The 19277-nt window shown below is 53.1% G+C and overlaps 8 protein-coding genes across 8 annotated transcripts; 4 read left to right on the top strand and 4 right to left on the bottom strand.

Annotated features, from left to right (window-relative positions):
* Window positions 1-4: 4 nt before the first annotated feature.
* On the top strand, window positions 5-1758 carry BU25DRAFT_388188 (amino acid transporter; the record flags this gene model as incomplete). Its single annotated transcript, XM_033704463.1, has 4 exons — window positions 5-403; window positions 461-723; window positions 771-1285; window positions 1336-1758. Exons 1-4 carry the CDS (start codon window positions 150-152, stop codon window positions 1756-1758), a joined length of 1455 nt encoding a protein of 484 aa, XP_033564216.1. The 5' UTR covers window positions 5-149.
* Window positions 1637-2711, bottom strand: BU25DRAFT_263686 (uncharacterized protein). The gene has a single exon (XM_033701761.1). It carries the CDS (start codon window positions 2535-2537, stop codon window positions 1959-1961), a length of 579 nt encoding a protein of 192 aa, XP_033564215.1. The 5' UTR covers window positions 2538-2711; the 3' UTR covers window positions 1637-1958.
* Window positions 2712-3024: 313 nt separating this feature from the next.
* BU25DRAFT_388180 (T-complex protein 1 subunit eta) lies at window positions 3025-5033 on the top strand. The gene is made up of 4 exons (XM_033704462.1): window positions 3025-3155; window positions 3205-3371; window positions 3425-4781; window positions 4835-5033. Exons 1-4 carry the CDS (start codon window positions 3110-3112, stop codon window positions 4948-4950), a joined length of 1686 nt encoding a protein of 561 aa, XP_033564214.1. The 5' UTR covers window positions 3025-3109; the 3' UTR covers window positions 4951-5033.
* Window positions 5034-5826: 793 nt separating this feature from the next.
* BU25DRAFT_456439 (uncharacterized protein) lies at window positions 5827-6643 on the bottom strand (the record flags this gene model as incomplete). Its single annotated transcript, XM_033710027.1, has 3 exons — window positions 5827-6061; window positions 6123-6518; window positions 6570-6643. The coding sequence occupies 3 exons, from the start codon at window positions 6641-6643 to the stop codon at window positions 5827-5829; spliced, it is 705 nt and encodes a 234-aa protein (XP_033564213.1).
* A 700-nt stretch (window positions 6644-7343) lies between these two features.
* Window positions 7344-10451, bottom strand: BU25DRAFT_456438 (uncharacterized protein; the record flags this gene model as incomplete). The annotated part of the gene is made up of 3 exons (XM_033710026.1): window positions 7344-7675; window positions 7722-10317; window positions 10365-10451. 3 exons carry the CDS (start codon window positions 10449-10451, stop codon window positions 7344-7346), a joined length of 3015 nt encoding a protein of 1004 aa, XP_033564212.1.
* A 239-nt stretch (window positions 10452-10690) lies between these two features.
* BU25DRAFT_408617 (uncharacterized protein) lies at window positions 10691-13695 on the bottom strand. Its single transcript, XM_033705855.1, has one exon. It carries the CDS (start codon window positions 13484-13486, stop codon window positions 10859-10861), a length of 2628 nt encoding a protein of 875 aa, XP_033564211.1. The 5' UTR covers window positions 13487-13695; the 3' UTR covers window positions 10691-10858.
* Window positions 13696-14030: 335 nt separating this feature from the next.
* On the top strand, window positions 14031-17270 carry BU25DRAFT_446855 (uncharacterized protein; the record flags this gene model as incomplete). The annotated part of the gene is made up of 2 exons (XM_033709509.1): window positions 14031-14146; window positions 14199-17270. Exons 1-2 carry the CDS (start codon window positions 14066-14068, stop codon window positions 17268-17270), a joined length of 3153 nt encoding a protein of 1050 aa, XP_033564210.1. The 5' UTR covers window positions 14031-14065.
* A 282-nt stretch (window positions 17271-17552) lies between these two features.
* Window positions 17553-19063, top strand: BU25DRAFT_263452 (uncharacterized protein). The gene has a single exon (XM_033701757.1). The coding sequence runs from the start codon at window positions 17832-17834 to the stop codon at window positions 18858-18860; it is 1029 nt and encodes a 342-aa protein (XP_033564209.1). The 5' UTR covers window positions 17553-17831; the 3' UTR covers window positions 18861-19063.
* Window positions 19064-19277: the final 214 nt, after the last annotated feature.

The raw sequence follows: 19277 nt of genomic DNA, 5'->3' as shown, positions 1-19277 counted from the left end.
TCGACCCCGAATAAAACCAAGTAACGTCGAGCATCGTGATTAAACTCGTTGTCCGAAATCGAAAAAAATTGCTTTGCAAATTTACAAACACCTGTTTTGGTCGTCCAGACGTATCAGTGCATCGAGATTATCATCGAACAACTTTCAACATGCGCGAGACAATGCGCAACGGTCCGCCGGTGCGCCGCAGCATGCATCCAGCGGCAGAAGATCTGCAGTCAGTATTCGACGACTTTAGTGAAAAGCCAGAGAGCGAGGGTGACCTCACAAGCAATCGCACTACAAGCCGAGATACAGAGACCAGACCCCAGATTGCAGAAAAGAGGCGCTCGAGTGCGCATGATGACGATCCATTTGGAGACGAAGGAGAAAACGAAGTTAAGTACCGGACTTTGAGGTGGTGGTGAGTTTGCATCGTAGGCGAGATTGCAATAGGGAGGTTGGCTGACCTGTGAAATAGGCAAGCTGGACTCATCATGATTGCGGAGACTATATCTCTTGGTGTTCTCTCTTTGCCGTCTGTTCTTGCGACTATTGGGTTCGTACCTGGTATCATTCTCATCATTGCCATGGGATCGCTAGCTACGTACACTGGCTACGTACTCGGCCAGTACAAGGCGGCGTATCCGCGAGTCCATAACCTTGCAGATGCGCTGGAGGTCATGTGGGGACCTTTTGGACGAGAGTTCGGCGGCGCTGCGCAAACCATCTTCCTGGTATTCGGTATGTTAAAAGATTGTGTAATGAGTCTGATGGACTGACGCGTGCAGTGATGGGCTCGCACATCTTGACGTTCACCATTGCGATGAACGCCATCACCGAAAACGCGACCTGCAGCATCGTCTGGGGCGTCGTTGGTTTTGTGGTCCTTTGGATCTTCACTCTTCCGCGAACACTGAAGAAAGTTTCGTACCTCAGCATCGCCTCGTTTATCTCCATCTGCGGCGCGGTCTTCCTAGCTATGATCGCGCTAGGAGTTGATCCAAAGCCAAACCTCAGGCTCGCCGCTACGTACTCACCGAGCTTTGCACCAGCTTTCTTGGCGGTAACCAACATCATCTTTGCATATGCTGGTCACGTAGCTTTCTTCTCTTTCATCTCCGAGTTCCGGGACCCGAGTGAGTTTCCGAAAGCACTTTTCATGCTGCAAGCAATCGATATCACGATGTATCTGGTTGTCGCCATTGTAGTATACCGTTACGCTGGTGTGGACGTTGCCAGTCCTGCGCTAGGAAGCGCAAGTAAAGTTGTCGTAAAGGTCGCGTACGGCATCGCGCTGCCTACGGTATGTTGTCATTTGAAGCGAAGTGTATGAATTCGACTGACCGATATCAGATCCTTCTGGCTGGCGTGATCTACGGCCATGTAGCAGCCAAGTACATCTATGTACGCATCTTCCGTGGAACACGCCACATGGGCTCTCGTACCTGGCTGGCCATTGGGTCGTGGGCTGGTATCACCCTGACGCTCTGGGTGATCGCGTGGATCATTGCTGAGAGTATTCCCAATTTCAACTCCCTGCTTGGACTGATATCTGCGCTGTTCGCTTCCTGGTTCACCTACGGAATGAGTGGTATCTTTTGGCTGTACCTCAACCGGGGCAACTACACTGCGAATTGGAAGAAGATCAGTCTGACGGCGTTAAACTTTGCTACTTTCTGCATTGCCGCTGCCATATGTGGTATCGGACTGTATGCGAGTGGAAAGTCAATTCATGACTCTCAGACAGGCGCATCCTGGTCTTGTAGTCGATCCTGAAGTAAAGAAGAGGAGACGTCTTTTACCGAATACGAGCTTCGGCGAACAACGTTGACATTGCTGGAAACGGATTACAATTGAAACATCTGCGACGCCCACATATCCTCTTGAAATTGTACCGAAAACGCCCGCTCGTCAAAATGCTCATGGTCTATGTGTAAAAGAAGTATACAAACGTAAAAATTTGGTAATGACCAAAACTAGAAGAAGACAACTGGATCGGCCTGAAGTTCGCTGAGTCCAGGTAACGAGTCGTGAATAACCGTACAAAAGATATCGTGGCTTGCTGGTGGATCGTTTTGCTTGTCCGTAAGAGGTGTAAGTCGGACTTTCCGGACCAAGCTCTTAGCTTCAGGGCTAAGATGTCGTATGAAATCTAGAACGGGTAGATAATTGAAGGCGTAGAAGTGAAATAGATTTTCGGAGTACATGACGGAAAGACATTCGTGGTAGATCAGGCGACTGGTTCTGAAAACATCGAGTCTCAGATGCTTGTCAGCGTGCGGCCGGCACTTGCGGTTCCACTTCTTGCTGATCACGGTCGAGTCGCAGTCGGTGTAGAGGACGAACCTATTGTTCGAAGACGGGAGTACATATCTTAAAATTTCGCGCCGAATTTCAGATGGAATCCTTAGTAATGGCGGATACGTGTCCAGAGCGGTAATTGTTTCTGGTATGGATATTTGCTTTTCGACTGATTCCTTGGAATACCGGTCCAGCCGGCGCATGCAAATGTCGTCCGAAACAGCTTTCGAAATGGATGTCACCTGTCCAGCCATCAGATCGTGTTTCAGGTTTGTGGGTGCCAAATGTCACAGACTGACCTTTTTAGCGCGCGATTTGACTGCCATGACAAGTACGGTGTGTAGAAGAGAATAGAGAGGATGTTTAGAGAAGAATGGAAGGAGAGACGAAGGAGAGACGAAGGAGAGACGAAGGATATGTGCTGCAGCACGTGCAAGGTTCTGGAGACGGGTGCTTGGCGCGATCACGAGGTACGATATCCACAGTAATACCACCGAAAGGACCAAAATATCGACAAGAAGCGAAACTGCTGAGAGAGTGACCGGCAGAGATGACTGTAGCTTGGTAGCTGGAGTCAGAGTGCGTTTGGAAGTCGTTGGTGTCATGAAGTGTACATTGGGAAGGCGCCTGAACTGGCCCGTGCGCCCCGGGAGAAGTCCGGCCGGGCGCTCCAGGGCTTTCTCGAAATTTACGCGTTTGGCGGGGGAGACAACACAGCTACGCAGTGCTCGCCCGATACCCTTTAGACTTGTCGTTCAGTTTTCGCAAGTCCCTGAGCTTTTCGTGTTACCACTCGAATCTCAGCACCTTTTAGTAACTTCACAAAATGTCGTTCGGCGGCCAAACACCGACAATCGTCGTGCTGCGCGAGGGTTAGTAGCCTGGAGCTTTCACAGCTGCAGTACATACTAATCGTATTAGGCACCGACCAGTCTCAAGGACGAGGCCAAGTCATCTCTAACATCAATGCCTGTCTCGCGGTACAGTCGACTATCAAGGGCACATTAGGTCCCTACGGCGGTGACCTGCTCATGGTCGACGCGAACGGTAGACAGACAATCACAAACGATGGAGCCACAGTCATGAAGGTAGCTACACTAGGGCCTTTCTGGAGAGACATTAGACATCTGACAATGTATAGCTCCTCGATATCGTCCACCCCGCCGCCCGCGTTCTCACCGACATCGCACGATCGCAAGATGCCGAAGTTGGCGATGGCACAACATCCGTTGTTGTGATCGCCGGAGAGATACTGAAGGAGATCAAAGACTTCGTCGAGCAGGGTGTCAGCAGTCAGACCATCATGAAGGGCCTGAGGAGAGCGTCGAATCTTGCCGTCAACAAGATTGTGGAGATCGCGGTTGACACAGCCGAGGGCAACCAGCGCGATACCCTGCAGAAGCTTGCGGCGACTGCCATGAGTAGCAAGCTGATTCACAGGAACGCTGACTTCTTCACAAAGATGGTCGTGGATGCTGTGCTTACACTGGATCAGGATGAGCTGAACGAGAGGCTCATTGGTGTCAAGAAGATCACCGGTGGTGCTCTCCAGGATTCGCTTTTCGTCAACGGCGTCGCATTCAAGAAGACTTTCTCGTACGCCGGATTCGAGCAGCAACCGAAGTCCTTTAAGCAGCCCAAGATCGTTTGTCTGAACGTCGAGCTTGAGCTCAAGAGCGAGAAGGACAACGCAGAAGTGCGGGTGGAGCAGGTCTCGGAATACCAGGCCATCGTGGACGCTGAATGGCAGATCATCTACAACAAGATGGAGGCATTGTACAAGACAGGAGCCAAGGTCGTTCTTAGCAAACTGCCCATTGGCGATCTTGCGACACAGTACTTCGCCGACCGAGACATCTTCTGCGCTGGACGAGTAGCAGCAGATGACCTTGACCGCGTATGCCGCGCAACCGGCGCAAGCGTTCAATCGACCTGCTCAGACATCAACGAGAAGCACCTCGGAACATGCGAGAAGTTCGAGGAACGACAGATCGGAGGAGAGCGTTTCAACTTCTTCGAGGGCTGCCCCGAGGCAAAGACCTGCACACTTGTCCTCCGTGGAGGTGCCGAGCAGTTCATTGCTGAGGTAGAGCGAAGTCTGCACGACGCCATCATGATCGTCAAGCGCGCAATCAAGAACAGGAACATCGTAGCTGGTGGTGGTGCTGTTGAGATGGAGATCTCATCATACCTGCACAACTATGCCGACACAAAGATTCCTCACAAGCAACAACCGATCATCAAGGCGTTCGCGAAGGCATTGGAAGTTATCCCCAGGCAGCTCTGCGACAATGCCGGTGTTGATGCCACAGATATCCTCAACAGGCTGCGCGTAGAGCACAGGAAGGGTAACACCTGGGCCGGTGTCGACTTCCAGACCGAGAGCGTTGCAAACAACCTGGAGAAGTTTGTCTGGGAGCCCAGTCTGGTCAAGATCAACGCTCTGCAAGCCGCTACAGAAGCCGCTTGCCTGATCTTGAGCGTTGACGAGACAATCAGTATGTATTCATCTTTTCACAAAAACAGCTGCATTCTGCTAACATCGCCGCAGAAAACCAGGAGTCACAGCAAGCACAAGCCCCGCAACAGCAGCTGCCGCCCGGCGCTGCCCAAAGAGCGCTTGGGATGGGCGGTCGCGGTCGCGGCCGTGGCATGCCCAGGCGGTAGAGCAGCCGCGGTGGGTAGGAAGTTGGAGTGTACATCACAATCACCACAAAGACACATCGACGTCCCAACGGCGCCGAGATAAGCTGTCTATGATAATGCGAAAGAGCTCTCATGACACGATACACTATGCGAAGGCTTGGCGTGATGCGATTCCCAAAGATGTCCTGTGATGTGAACCTCACCTCCTACACGGCTATCACCCGGAACAGTCTAGCAGTGGCAGTTCTCATCCACGTTCCCGGCTCTTTCACTAGCGCGATGCTTGTTGCAAGGTTCGTTGCACCCCTGAACCTTCCCAAATCGGCAACTCGTACCACAAACCATCGATCACAGTGCTAAAGTATGCTTAAGCTGAGTTACAAACCATAACCTTATCTTGCCGTCGCCGCTCTTTCCATCAAGTCTGTCAGCGCCTTTACACACCATGTCCACGATTGTAAGATACAGTGACTGTTGCTGTTTCTCAATCGATAGCTAACAGCATCGGCGAGTACTCTCCTCCAGAGAGCGTTCGTTTGATTGTCGCTGGATGCGACGCGGGTTTGCTTAACATGCTTATAAACCTTCCTGATACGGAAGGTCGAATGCGAAAGTGTAGGTTGCGGTGCTAACATTGCTTATAGTGAGGTCGCGACACCACCAACACCTCCTCACGCAACAGACACCCTTACTCCAAAAGCAATCGTCAAGAAGTTCCAGGTCAATTAGATAGTATACCCATGATCAACACGCTATCTTCTCCCTCAACCCCGCCATTAACTTCGTCATCCTCGACACAACAGTCTTCGCGCTACTAGTCGTCTCCTCGCTCCCAGCACTCCGCTCAGAATCCACACTTTCTCTCCTACGCTCCTGCCTCTCCCTGACAAACTTCGGCTACACATTCGTCAATACAAGACTCTCAATGTGGTTCTTCGCGTCGTCGAGAACACCCTCATGGAACTCCTCGGGAACACCCCCTTGATACTGCAACCACCCCGGCGCTTCAGTCGGACTCGACGACGCTGTCTTGGGGGGTTCAAAGAACGGCAGCGCAGGTTCAAAGGATGCTTCGCCACAGACAGCGCGGCCCTGCGTTTCGAAGATGTCTTCCAGGCTCTTGAGTTGCTGGCTCGACAGGTTGAGCGGGAAATCCGCGTCGGGGGGGGGGGGGGAGTATGATATCGATATACCACCGTAACACGGCGTCGTAGGCCTGTTCGCTTTTGGCCACAGGGTATAAATCCTTTGGCTTCGCGAGCCTCGTCAGGAACGCAATATGCTCGCCCGAGAAATCGTGGCGCGGAGAGAAGTCCTGCAGCGGCGCGGGGTTCTCGTTCAGCACTCGCGTGAGGGCTGTCATGGTCATGAGGCGGTCGCCGGACTGCAGGTACTCGACGCTGGCGTTGCGGTCGATGAGTTCGATGGTCGAGCCTCTGGACTGTGGACGCACGGAGATGGTCGTTGCGAGGGAAGATGTATCCCATTTTCGCTTCTCAGCGAGGCGTTGGGCGCGCCAGTGCTTGATGACTTGATAGGCGGGGTGGAAGATGGTGAAGATCTCGACGACATGGTGTTGAGAGTGGATCCTGTGTGCTGTAAGTCAAAGGACTTGAGGATAGATTTCCGGTACTACTTACCATTGGCTAGGCGGAAAGTAGGAGTTGATGCTATTTGTATGGAACACAGGGCTGTAAAAAGCAATCAGGAACATCGGCGTTGCGTGAAGTCTAGGTCACAGTGTTAACATGTGTGCTTTACATCTGGTAGAGGCAGAAAATCATGGCAGCAGCAACGATGGTAGCTTATACCGCCGCGTAGGTAACGAAGAATATCCCTACGCGGTCCCAGTTGGGTGGTTGCGCAGAGAAATTGTAGACTGTGATGCCGTCCATGGTGTACCGAGATGGTGGGACATGTAGAGGTCTTTATGAAGGAGAAGCTTGAGCAGTCGAAAGCATCGATCAGAGGAAGGACTTAAGAAATGAGTGGAAATAGCAGAATTGGAATTACCTCTGTGCGAGTGCACCGGTGCAGGTCAAGGGAGGTGATAGCTGATGGATCGTCACGGCTGGCATCCGAATTGCAAAATCGACACCAAGAGTCAAGAAGGCAGGATTCCAGGGTTTACTTTTGCACCACTAGTGTCAAAGAATCCAAAGTTTGAATTGCTACAATGGTGATCAACGACTCGGCATTTGCTTGGGTGTGAATAAGAGTGACAAAGCCGACTCCTGCCTTGATGTTGTTATGTGCTGTTTTCAAATATCGCACCGCCTCATTCTGGTGCATGGCCACTGATCAAGGACGATAGGAGGCGGCCAAGTGCTCGAACTGTTCATTGTGCTGTGGTGATGTTCGTCGAACCGAGTCATATGCAGACGCAAGATGTCGACGCCTTCCCTGTCCCGCGTCTAAAAGCCAAACTTACTCTTCACGAGACCTGTGACAAGGCCCCTCTTTTGCTTGTTCACAAACTTGTTTACGTCATCTGCCCACCCGGCGCTGTTTGCACTCAAATTGTCCATACTGTCACCAACCGCGTTGAGCTTTTCGGTGCGTTCGTTGAATTGTCTAGAAGCCCATGCGCCCCATCCCTCCTGTGCAGGGGCTTGTGTGGGGTACGATGGGTATGCAGACGACGAGGAAGCTGGAGCGGCAGCTCGGTTCGCACGACGATGTTGTTCTTCTTCGGCACGAGCTTGGGCGAGCATGCGTTTAGACGGCGGTCGATCAGGGCCACCAACTATGACAAGGTTAGCATGATTGAGGTAGCATGAACGAAGACTTACTGAGAAGATCCATGTCTGCTGGCGTGACATATTGAGTGCCAGAGATCCATTGCATGTTACTTATCGTAGGCCTTGGAGGCACGAGAAGCTCCGGATTCAGCAGTACATCTTTGCTCGTATCCAGGCGTACTCCTGTGCCAAAAATGTTGATCAAGACCATCTCAGCAGGACCCTTCCAGCCAAAGATGTCGCCGGTACTTGTGATAACAGCGTCGGAGAATCTTCGCACATCTAAAACATCGCTAATTTTGACAGCGCCAATCTCTTTCAATGCAGGAATCGAGTATGCCCTCACACAGCCGTCTCCGTAGAGTCCGAGCAATGCGTAGCCAAGATCTTCGTACCGCACAACGGCTGCAGAGTCGCACAAGAACTGATCCCATGTCTTATGTGCACCCTTGTTAGCGGCAGGGCGGAACAATCTCGCACCTGAGACTGTGACTGCAAGCAGAACACCGTTGATCCTTGACCCGGTTCTCAAGCCAGCGACGGCCGACTGTGATGCATATGCTGGGCGTCCTGACTCAGCATGCATGGGACTGATCTTGATGACCTTATCGTCAAGCGATGACACTCCAGCGAAGCTTGCAGTGTATCGACCGCTAGACTCAGGTACCAGTTTGAATGTGGCCAGGTGGCCTAAGTTAGTGCCAACGTGAAGCAGAATGCTGGAGAACTCTTCGTTCTCCAGGGTCATGACGCTGAACTCAAGAGATGTCGGCCACTCGGGCTTTGGCGCAGCCTCTTTCGAGGAACGGCGGAAACTGCCACGCTTCTCCGCCTTAAAGTCTTGGGTAGAGCCGCTGTAGATGACAGCGGGCCCTCTCAGGTCGATGATTACCAAGCCACCTCCTTCAAATCCGGCAGCGACAAAGCCAACATCTGAATGCTTCAGAGCTGTGACTGGGCCATTACCCTCGTCGAGTAGAGTGAACGGCAGCAAGCCTTCCTTGAGCGCAGCCTCACTTCTGTCGAGGATATTGGTGAGCGCTTGAGGCTTGTTCTCGCCAGGTGGAAACTCTTGTCCAGAGTGCTTGTTGACGTTCCACCTGAAGATGACAACTTCACCAGACTTCAGACCCACCGACAGCTCAGAAGCAGCACCGGCAAAGGAGGTCTGGGTAACCTCGACATTGGCTTGCCGCCCTACTGCCCGTGCAACATCAACTTGTAACAACGCATCGTTCTCGATCTCATCTGCATGCCCAGCATCCCATAGTCTGATCGTGCCGTCTGCGTGAGCAGTCTGGACGATGTTGCGATGCTCGAACCTCTTCAGGGGCAAGTTTGCTTCAGCTCCACCGGTGAGGAGCTTTGGTCCATGTTGTCGCTTCTCTATCATCCCAAGCCACCTCGTACGGTCCACCGGCGCGAGATTTGCGTGATTGATGTACGGATGTACAAGCGTCATCGACAAGTGCAATTGGTTGGTCGGCGTTATAGGCATGCCGCTTGGGAATGAAAGCGTCACGAGCTCTCCAGATGCCAGTATTGCAATGATAGCGATTGGATCTTGGCAGCCACCGAAGTGTGGGGATGAACGAGGGATCAGACACAGATCGATGACTTCTGCACCTGGCGGACACGGCAGTATGCGCTGCCTCTTGGGGTTCTCGAAGTGATCAGAGAGTACCTGCCACGATGAGGTAGCGTAAATGGGCGTGCGTGCCAGTTCGAAGAACGTTAGGCTCTTCGCTGAGATATTTGAAGGCTGACCACCTGCGATCAGTATACCAGTTTCATCCGGATCTTGGTTCGCACACCAAGCGATCTTGAAGATGGGTGACTTCAAAGCGAATGTGCCCTCGCCAGCACCTGGACTGAAGGTTCCGGGTCCGGGCTTGTCCACGTTGACATCTTGCAAAGTCCTAGCCTGTATGATTCGGCCGTCTTTTGAGTCCCAGATGACGATACTGCTGTCCTCATGACCTGTCAGGATGAAAGTTCCAATAGGGTGCCAGACAGCCTGCGTGAGGGGTGGCTCGCGCTCTTTGTAGACAGAGCTGGGATCCGAGTCGCCTCCCGGGGCGCCCTTTGGCAGTACATAGTGGAAGAACTTGAGCGCCTTGTTCTGCTTGAACGAGTATATGACCGCCCCAGAGTTGTACCCAATCAATAGCGAACCGATGTCGCGCGGGTGAAGCGACAGCGTAACGACAGCTGTCAAGCGTGACCGTGGGAACTGCTCTCGCCATAGATTCGGTATCCTGAAGGGCGTCAGGGACTGTCGGTCTAGGTCGTAGGCGAAGACCTCTCCATGCTGGGTGCCCAGCAACGCGTAGTCGATAGTGGGGTCGCAGTGCAGAGCGGTGATCTTCGCAGGCGGGGAGTGCGCGTTCACTAGTGTCTTCGTTTCGAGCGAGAATACAGAGAGGTCATTCTTCGAGTCGACGCAGAGCAGTTTCTCGGCGCAGAACTGCAGGATCTTGACCGATGCTCGGTGAGGCAGCGGCAGCACTACTTCGACCCTCTTCTGCCCAAACACGTAGATCTGTCCGTTGCCAAACTGGCTCTCAGCGGTGCCGACAGCGATGAGGGACTGGACAGGGTCGTATGCGACTTGGGTGATCTTGGAGTTTATGCCATAGTTGCGGATCTGCATGTGTGAGTGCGGGCAACTGGGTGTTGAGCTTGTGAGCGTACATGGTCGAGAGTGAAGAGGTCAGGTCCAAGGCCGTGAGAGAGGTCGTTGTTTACACCTGCCTGCTTGGCCCGCAAAAGATGTGCCATATTGTGGTGTTGCGGGTCTCATGGCTTCGTGTGCGAAAGTTGCGCAAGAGCTGCTTCTCTTGGGATGCTGGGGTTCGGGGAAAGAACGCGCTGACGTAGCGCCGCCTTACCCGTACGCAGGGACTGGGCGGATCACACGGAATCCGTCCACACCACAGGTCAAGTACACGACGCTTGGCGGGAATGTTGCAAGTTGACATGACACGGTACCGATGTTGCTGTACTATCACATCTAAATCTCGTGGAAGAGCTGTGAGCCACGCTCGATAACAGCTGACATTGACATACATCAATGCTAAGAACATGTAAACACTCGGCAACCCTTGCCGACTACCTCCAACGCCGTGGCGCCGTCTATGTATCCAAATCATCCCTACCCGAACACCTCAGTAGACTCCTGCAAGCCCTCATGTCGACATCGAAGTGCCGTTTGGTGCGCCATACGAGCCGTTTGGCGGCTGTGGTGTACCAGAGCCCTGCCTGCTGCTGAAGCTATTTTGTGCTGCTAAACGTGCCTGCGACTGGGCTGCTACCTGCGCCTGTTGCCTGTCAACCATCATCTGCTGAGGATTGCTGGAGGGCAGGCCAGTGTAGCCTGTCCGGGTGACAGGGGCCTGCGGAGTGCCGTACTGGGACGGACCGTAGTACGTACTGGCCATTTGGCCTCCTGACGCCGCGTAGCCAGGTCGCGTCCCGTATCCTGAAGGTGTTGGTACAGCACCTGGCTTCATTGGCGACCCTGTGCGGGCCTGTGGCGTGCCGTACATGGGTGCAACGTTCGCTGATCTTTGGTAGTACCCGTTTTGGGTCTGCTGAGGTGCATAGCGGTTCTGGCCCTGAGTTTGCGGTGTCCCTTGGTAGAACTGTGAGCTTGCAGCCCCACCATAGCTACTTGACTGCGAGGGGCGTTGTTGGTAGTACTGGCCACCTGGTCTGGGTGTTTGTAGATTGTGGCTCGGAGTTGCAGCGTAGCCTGGCCGCGAAGAAGGAGCGTATGATCCTGCCCCTGCTTGATAGCTTTGGGTCGGCCCAGATGGCGAGCGTTGGTATTGTATGGACGACGATCGCTGTGAGTGATACGCTGGTGCTGCTTGCACTGGACGAGCAGACGATGGTGGTCGCCCATACTGCGTGCTGCTGGCTGGGTAAAGGGACTGTGAGCTGGAGCCAGCTCGAGTGAGCGGAGGAGGAGGAGGGACCGCAGCGACTGCGGGTGCCTTTGCGAGCCTAGATAATTGGTCTTCCTCCATGACACCCTTGTACTCCTTGGTGTCGAAAAGTATGGTCCGACTGATGTTGAGCTCCTCGAGCTGATCCCCATTCAGTTTTGCGACAACGTATGGTGGCAGTTGCGAGATCATCAAGGTTAGTTGAGACTTTAGGATCTGATAGACGTCGATTTCGTCCGACGACGGCGTAGAGGGGCTGCCAACCAACTGGGCAAGTGACGAGTTTTGCACAACTGGTGTACGAGGGTTTGTCGTCAATGATGAGTTGCGTATCCTTTGATGAGAGGCAAGAGTCTCAATGAGCTCTGATACCTCCCTGAGTATCTCGTCTGTATCCTTGTCGTGCTCGCTCTTTTCTTCCGGATCAAGGAAGATGTTGTTTTCGATTGGAACGTAGTTCTCCACAGCGTCCTTGAAATCGTCTTCTTCGCCAACAGTACCGTTAGCCTTGGTCTCAGCAAGCTCCTCTGCGTCCAGTAGTTGCGGGTCGATAGGGAAGACTTCGTTGAAGCGCTTCTCGCCGACTTTCTGCCACCAAACCCTGTTCTTGGTCTCCTCTGGAATGATGGCAGTTGCGTCGTCATGAGTTGGTGCAAAGCTAGAGTATGCGCTGCGGAACAACGCGTCCTCCTTGGCTTGTTGGACTGCAACAAGGATCGCCTCAGACGGTGGTTGCTGAGCTTCGCCAGTACTCAACGCACGTTGTCTGCTCTTTTGTCTTGCCGTCGGTGATGTCTGGTCTTTTGGCGCGTCAACCCCTCCATATCCTAGCCAGAACCCAGCAGACAGACTCTGATGCGCATACGACTGAGATCCCTTGCGCTTGGGTTTGGTCGGTTCTGGATGCGTAAACGTGATAGTATTCCCCTTACTTGTGGTCGGTCTTGCAATCTTTGGAGGGCTAATCTGGGGGAGGTGGGCAGGCGCACGGAAGACTTCGCCAATCGTCGTGATTTTCTTCTTCTTCTCATCTGTCTGATCAAGGAGCGGAAACACTTCGGTGGTCTGGATGTTCTGTGGAAGGGTAGCCTCTCGCAAGGGCAAGGTGACCTTGACCGAAGTGTCGAAAGAAGGTATCCCATCTGCCGGCGCAATCTTATGTGGCTGCTGTAAGCTCGAGAAAAGCTGCTTCGGGCCCTGTGCACTTCCAAAAAGTGTCAAAACAGTTCGGCTGGTTGGCTCCTTCTCATCCTCCTCTTCTTCCTCCTTGACTTGCACAGAAGCAATCTCATGTGTGACTGCCTCGGCCGTAGCGGCGATGTCTGCCTTCTCCTGCTGGGCCTGCACTCTTCGAGCATCCTCGCGCTCTACAAGGCTTTTGAGGATCTTCTGAAAAGCGAGCACCTTTGCCTGCAGCTTTGTTTCTTCGACGGTTGCTGGTGCGTCAGAGCCACCGATTGAAGCCAGGATCTCGGTGGTCGCGCTCTCGACATCTTTCTCCAGCGCCTGCAAGGAGTCGTATGAGCCATTGTGGACTCGATCGGTGATGGTCGCAGGATCGATCGACTGAGCCAGCTTGGCGCGTTTGGAGTCGGCTTCGCCAGAGGAGCTGCGCGTAGGCGAGGCAGTGATGGAATGCGTCAGGATCGAGGGTTGTGCATCATAGCTCTTCAAGATCGACAACACGTCCTGGAGTACCGCCTGCAGAGTACGCGTAGTCCCATTTGGAGCCTCCTTTTGCGCAGCTGTTGATGCGCCATTGGAAAGTACTACTGCGGTGTCGGCATGTTTCCGCTTGGCAAAGGACGGCGATTCTGGTGCAGTTGGTAGCGAGGGCGGGGTGAGGGTGCCGTTGGCGGCGGCCATGGTGATGAAGCGTGCTCTTTCACGATGCGCGCGCGATGCTGCAACGCGCTCAGGACTGCCGGAGTGGTGTTGGCTTCAGCAACATGCCCTCAATAAAGGAAGGCGGGGTTGATCGAATTATCGATTTGCGCGTATCCCGTGCTCAATTTTATCTTGCAGCGCGCAAAAGTCCGGTGCCGGGAGTGGGTTGCGACAGTGACGGCTGTTGGGGTTGGCTTGTTCGCTGGTCAAAGTTCCGCGATTGCCATGAATGGCACCTAAGGAACGCACGCCAAGGAAATGCCTACAGGCTGCACAGGGAAGGAACACAACGCGCCCGCGAACAACAGTCCAAGAGCGCGACTGACCTCAAAGTATCATTACTATAATCCAGGGAAATGGTGGCAATATTTGTGAATGGTACTCAAGGTTCGATTCACTGCACTTGCTGAATAAACTGCTCTGTGAACTTGGTCTACGTTCGGCGCTACCTCGGCAAGTCAAACATGGGTTGGAGCTTCCGGTCAATTTTCCCAATTCATCTCCCTCTCGCTGCAATCGACATCTACGCGCGTTTGTCACGGTTAATTCTGTCGATGAATGCCCTTAATCCTCTCCCTGGCAGCTCCAGGTAGCCCATGTCGCTTCCTCCGGCCCTTGGCACGCCTCGCAGGGCAATGGGTTGGTCTCACTCGCCAGTCCAAGAGACCATGTAGCTGACTTGATATGCCAGCAACCTGCACCGCAGACTGCCAGATTCGTTCATCCGCGCCATGCAGCACGTATGATCCTACCAGCATGTATCCCAGCAGTACACTATCGAGAGCGCCAGCCTGTAGCTCTGCGAACGCGCAACCCACCTTTTTCTCCCCATGACGGCATATCGAGGTTTTCGACAAAACACTCTGCAAAGGTCGATCAGGAGGAGCGCGCTGCGGATGAAGAAGAAGAAGAAGAAGAAGAGGAGGAGGAGGAGGAGGAGGAGGAGGAAGACACATTTGGGTTCCTTGAAGGAGAGGAAGGGACGCAAAGGACAGAGGAGGAGATACTGTCAAGTCCTGAAGATCGATTCAGCAAGGTCAGGGCTGGTCTATCTGCACAGGATCAAAGTGCAGCACATGAGCCAGACATGTTCGGGTTCCTTTCTGAGGAAGAAGGAGGAAGATCAAGCGTGGTTGAGGGGCTGATGCAACCCAAAGCAAGCCCCAAAAGAAACCCCCCTCGTCTGTCCACATATACCCCGTTCACCGCGCAGAGGAGTCGTGGCTCGAGGAAAGCACATCGGCGCAGTCAGCCTACAATTGTGCTGGACTCCATACAAACTTCGGCACGAGATCTCTACTCCTCAGCTCCACTCTGCAAGATGGATCTGTCGCACGCCAGCCCAAGACGCATCATGCCCGGCGGCTACAGGCGGCCAGCCCGAGGCTCTTTGCCTTCACCTAAAGTGTTGCACGATCACACGGCTCCGACTTCTTTGTACACACTATTGGCGAGATACTTGGCTCATCTGACTGCAGCAGCCTCCAAGGACGCACCGTTCATATGCACCCGGCAAGAACACGAACTACTACAGCAGGAAGGCTTGACACAGGAGGTTGTGCAGACATGGGCATTTTCTCTCCTAGAGATGAACTCCAACACCGGTGCTAGAATCTTTCAGCGTGGTGCTGAAGCACCGCCCTTCTTCCTAGTCTTGCTTTTTCTTCGTCGTGAGCATATCAGGGTGTATGCTCTAGGCGTAGTTCTCAACCACATCAGCTCCAGACTTGAACAAGGGTCAATAAGCTGGAAAACTCTGAAGATGCTGGTCATACGAATTTTGCGGCATGCGCGTAAAGTATGGCCCGAATCGATCCCCTGGATATCCACCATCTTTCTAGACAAAGCAGCAAAGATACACGACAACGGCAGCGACACCAACACTCTTCCGCCTCGTACGCTTAGCGAAATCACTCACTTTTGCAACAACCTGTTGTCGTTGCTATCACTGCCTTCATCCCTCCGGCCGATGATAGCGTCTCGTCACCAAGAGAATGCGCAGTTTCGTGTCTTGCAATTCATGGCAGGAAACGATCCATCGATTGCGGTAACACGGACTGGCTTCCGGGCAATCGCGCGGATTCAGCTCACGCACGCAAAAACCGAACAAGAGAGAGACTGGGCAGAGCTGAAAGGACCTTCGTGGCCTCCGTGGAAAGAGAGTCGGACGGCGATGGACGATGACAAGGGCTACGAGTATGGTGCTTCACGAGCCTCGAAGATCTTGCATCGTATGTATGAAGCCGGGTATGCTGCGCGCAGCTGGGAGGAAGTGGCCGAGGTGTATGCCGGATGGGACACCGACTTGAGTCCCACCATACAGACACGAACGCTGCTTCCGTTCGGATTCCGAGGTGATTACACTCACCAACTATGGGCGGCGCGCATACGAACTACCAGGACTAGACGAGAGGCTTGGGCATGTTTTCTCGCACACGAAACGTCGGGTGCAGCTGCACATGAGGAGATCTATCTTGCTATGTTCGAGAAGCTGTATCACATGGAGGTACACCGACGATCGGACGGCGAACCACATCAGGATATGTATTCCGACGAAACACCAGAGCATCCGGCAGCAACTCTGCTTCCTGGTGACATGAAGGAGGTCTTGTCTGAGCCATCCTCCCCTTTGCACAACGTCTATCTCAGCGAACCAGTGCCTGCATACGAACAACTATACCGCCGTATGATGAGCAAGAACATGCGACCCACGGGGAGGCTCTTGGCCTTCTTACTGGAGACCTACCCTGATTTTGCTACCACCTTCAAACTCCTGGAGAGCGCCAAGGGTGACTTCGGTGGTGGCGTCGGTTGTTTACTGACTGGTAACCATGGCGAAGCCAACACCGTCCACAATATCCCCGACTACTTCCTGGCCGCGTTTGTTCGATTCCTTTGCCGCTTCGGCCATCCTACAAGGGGGCTCTCGGCCAAAACAACCTTCTTGGCACAGGATCAGCATATTCGTCAGTTCATGTTCAATGAGAACTATCTTCTGGAGTACGCCTACGCCCTTCTCTTACACTACAAACCACGCTATCAGCCTGCATGGACCGCGTTCATGGAGAGAATTGTGTTTAGCAGGTTCGGAAACAGGTCACTGTACCACGAGAAAGACAGTGCAACGGGCATAACGGACGCTCAGTACAACATCGTCGTCAAGCTTCTCGACACGCTAGCATCAGTGGATGTCGACGTTGAAGGGGACTTATTCAACCTTGCATGCACGGCTACCAGGTACGCTGCACAGGCTGTGCATCGAGGAAACTTTTCGATCGAGCAAGGACGCGACTTCTTGAGCACCCGGTCCTATCGTCTCCGTACACTCTTCCATCATCTTGTGGGCGCCCACGCAGATCCGGGTGTGCCAGTCCACACGACTAGCATTCCGCCGCACATGCCAGGTCCTGCAGAACTTCACGCCTATGTTCGTGCACTCGGTGTCCTCCGCGATTACGAGGGGCTGTACTCCTTCTCCACATGGCTCACAAAGCACAATGTTGAAGTTATAGCGCGTGCGCGTGCACAGCACGGCGGTAACGATATGTTGTTCCGCACGCTTGTAGCACTAAGGGCTGCTACCGGTGGATGGTTGGAAGAAGGACTGGACAGCCGACCTACAGCACCTGAGGAGATTAGGCAACTCATCAAGACGCAAATTGACAGCGTGGAAGAATGGGGTGGGTGGCCGAGCAAGAAGTACGTCACATTGTATATTGAAGGCCACGTAAGGAGTGCGACGCCAGAGGTCGGGGGCCGGTAAGATACTTGTATGATGATGTCCTTGATTTATATACCCAGATGCACAATATAAAGCACATGTCACAACGACATACATATCTGCCAAATTTACCGAAGAGCTGGCGGACTTTAGTTGTTTCTTATTCTCTGCCAAATTGGACTCAGACGTGTCTGGCAAAGTCCTCTGCGACAAGGAGCTGGAGGTGAAGTTGTTCCGGCGGCAACATGAAACGACAGTCGTTGGGCACGTGACGCCTTTCTCCACTTCCATCCGAATCAGCCTCATGGAACGCGGCTTCTGCCCCTAGCTTCGAAACCCAGATGGCGCTTCACGCTGACTCGAATGCGTTCCACATCATGGTCGATGCATGCGAATAGCCTCCTATTTCGCGAAACGGGATCCTTTCCGCAATTGACCCCTGCACCAATGACCCTTCCTTAGTTCTTCAGCCCTGCTTGTTGCTCTTTCCTTGCGTCTTTTCTGTCGGGGAATATTAATATACCTAATATCAGTGTTGAAGCATTTTCTTCCAAAGCACATTAAGCATTTACTGTCGCTAGGCCTCTACATCTCGACTAAGCCATGACATCAACCACCGTCGTCAATAAAAAGCTGTCCCTCCTCTCCATCGGATCCCCAACCGATCTCTACAGACATCGGCAATCGCAACTCTACCGCGACTTGGAACTTCTTCTCGACCTGACCCCCAGTACATTCAGTTCGCACCTCCTCTCCCTCCCAAAAGAACTTCGACAACACATCTTTACCTACCTCGTACCTTCAACAACCAATGTCCGACCAAAACTCCACACCTGCCTCTGGGGCGCGGACATGATCGCCGGCGAACCCTGGCGGCACTCCACCTTCGGCTACGGCACCAACGTCCCTAAGAAACTGCGCCTGCGCCCGGAACTGCTGCTCATCAATAAAAGACTACGCGACGAAGTCCTCAAACTGTACTGGGACCGCAGCAAACTTACCCTGCATGCCGAACTCCGCAATACGAAATTCCAAAACGAGCTCTTCGACTACTCGCCGCACATCCTTAGACTCCCACTCCTGGCCTCTGTAACGCACGTCAGGTTTTATGTAGAGTGGAACTACACGCTCACTAAGGCTGCGAGCAAGGCTACGAGACTTGAGGATTATGTGAGGATGACGGATGATTTTTGTAAAGCCATGGATGAGATTCTCAGGGGGATAGGAAGGGTTGAGGGCGTGGAGTTGAGTGTGCTGTTTTTCTGGAAGTATAGGAGTGGGAAGCTGTATCAGCTTACGATGGCGGATCTTTTTGATGTCGAGGATGTGCTGAAGAAATATGCGGAGCCGAGATGGTTATCCCTCCTGCAAAAGTCGCAGGCCCGCAACAAACAAAAAACATCCACGGATCCAGCGATCTCGAGTCCGGGGCTCGACGCAAGTGCAGGCGTGGGGTACAAGTTGAGCAGCGAGAAGAAGGGTTTGGAGCAGAGCGGCGGGATGGAAATTTTTGTGTCAAGGGATTTGGAGGAGTGCATGGGGCGGAAGAGGAGGGAGGTGGATTTCTATGGGAATTTTGCGGTGAACGAGACGCTGCCGCAGCCGGGGTATGAGGCTGGTAATATGATATAGCAAACGAAGGATAGCGTGAAGGATGAATATTATGAGAGTGGATATAGAGCACTTGGGTAGACTTGTGGATGTGACTTCTAAAGATTGATGTAAGATGGGAAGCCTCGTCTAGAGATCGTCTAGAAGTTGAAATGCGACAGGAAAGTGAGCCAAGTGTAAACGCAGTCGCGACTGATACCGTAAGGAGGCGTTGTCATGATTCAAAAGCGTACTTGATGAAAGCAAGACCAAACCCTGCATCGGGCTTGTCTTCTACCTGCGACGTATAGAGAACAACAATGGCAGTTTTGAAGTTATCGTCCTCAAGATCAAAGGCAACGTTCAATGCTTTGAGAACCTGGATGTTGAACTCGTCGGACTCAGGCGCATCTTTGCAGTCGATTCGAGCGTCACTGGTGTAGAGCCAATGCACATATG

Source organism: Macroventuria anomochaeta (genome assembly GCF_010093625.1).
Source record: "Macroventuria anomochaeta strain CBS 525.71 unplaced genomic scaffold BU25scaffold_8, whole genome shotgun sequence".
Classification (NCBI taxonomy): domain Eukaryota; kingdom Fungi; phylum Ascomycota; class Dothideomycetes; order Pleosporales; family Didymellaceae; genus Macroventuria; species Macroventuria anomochaeta.
Note: the sequence above shows the minus strand (reverse complement) of the source record. Positions and strands in the feature narration are given on the sequence as shown.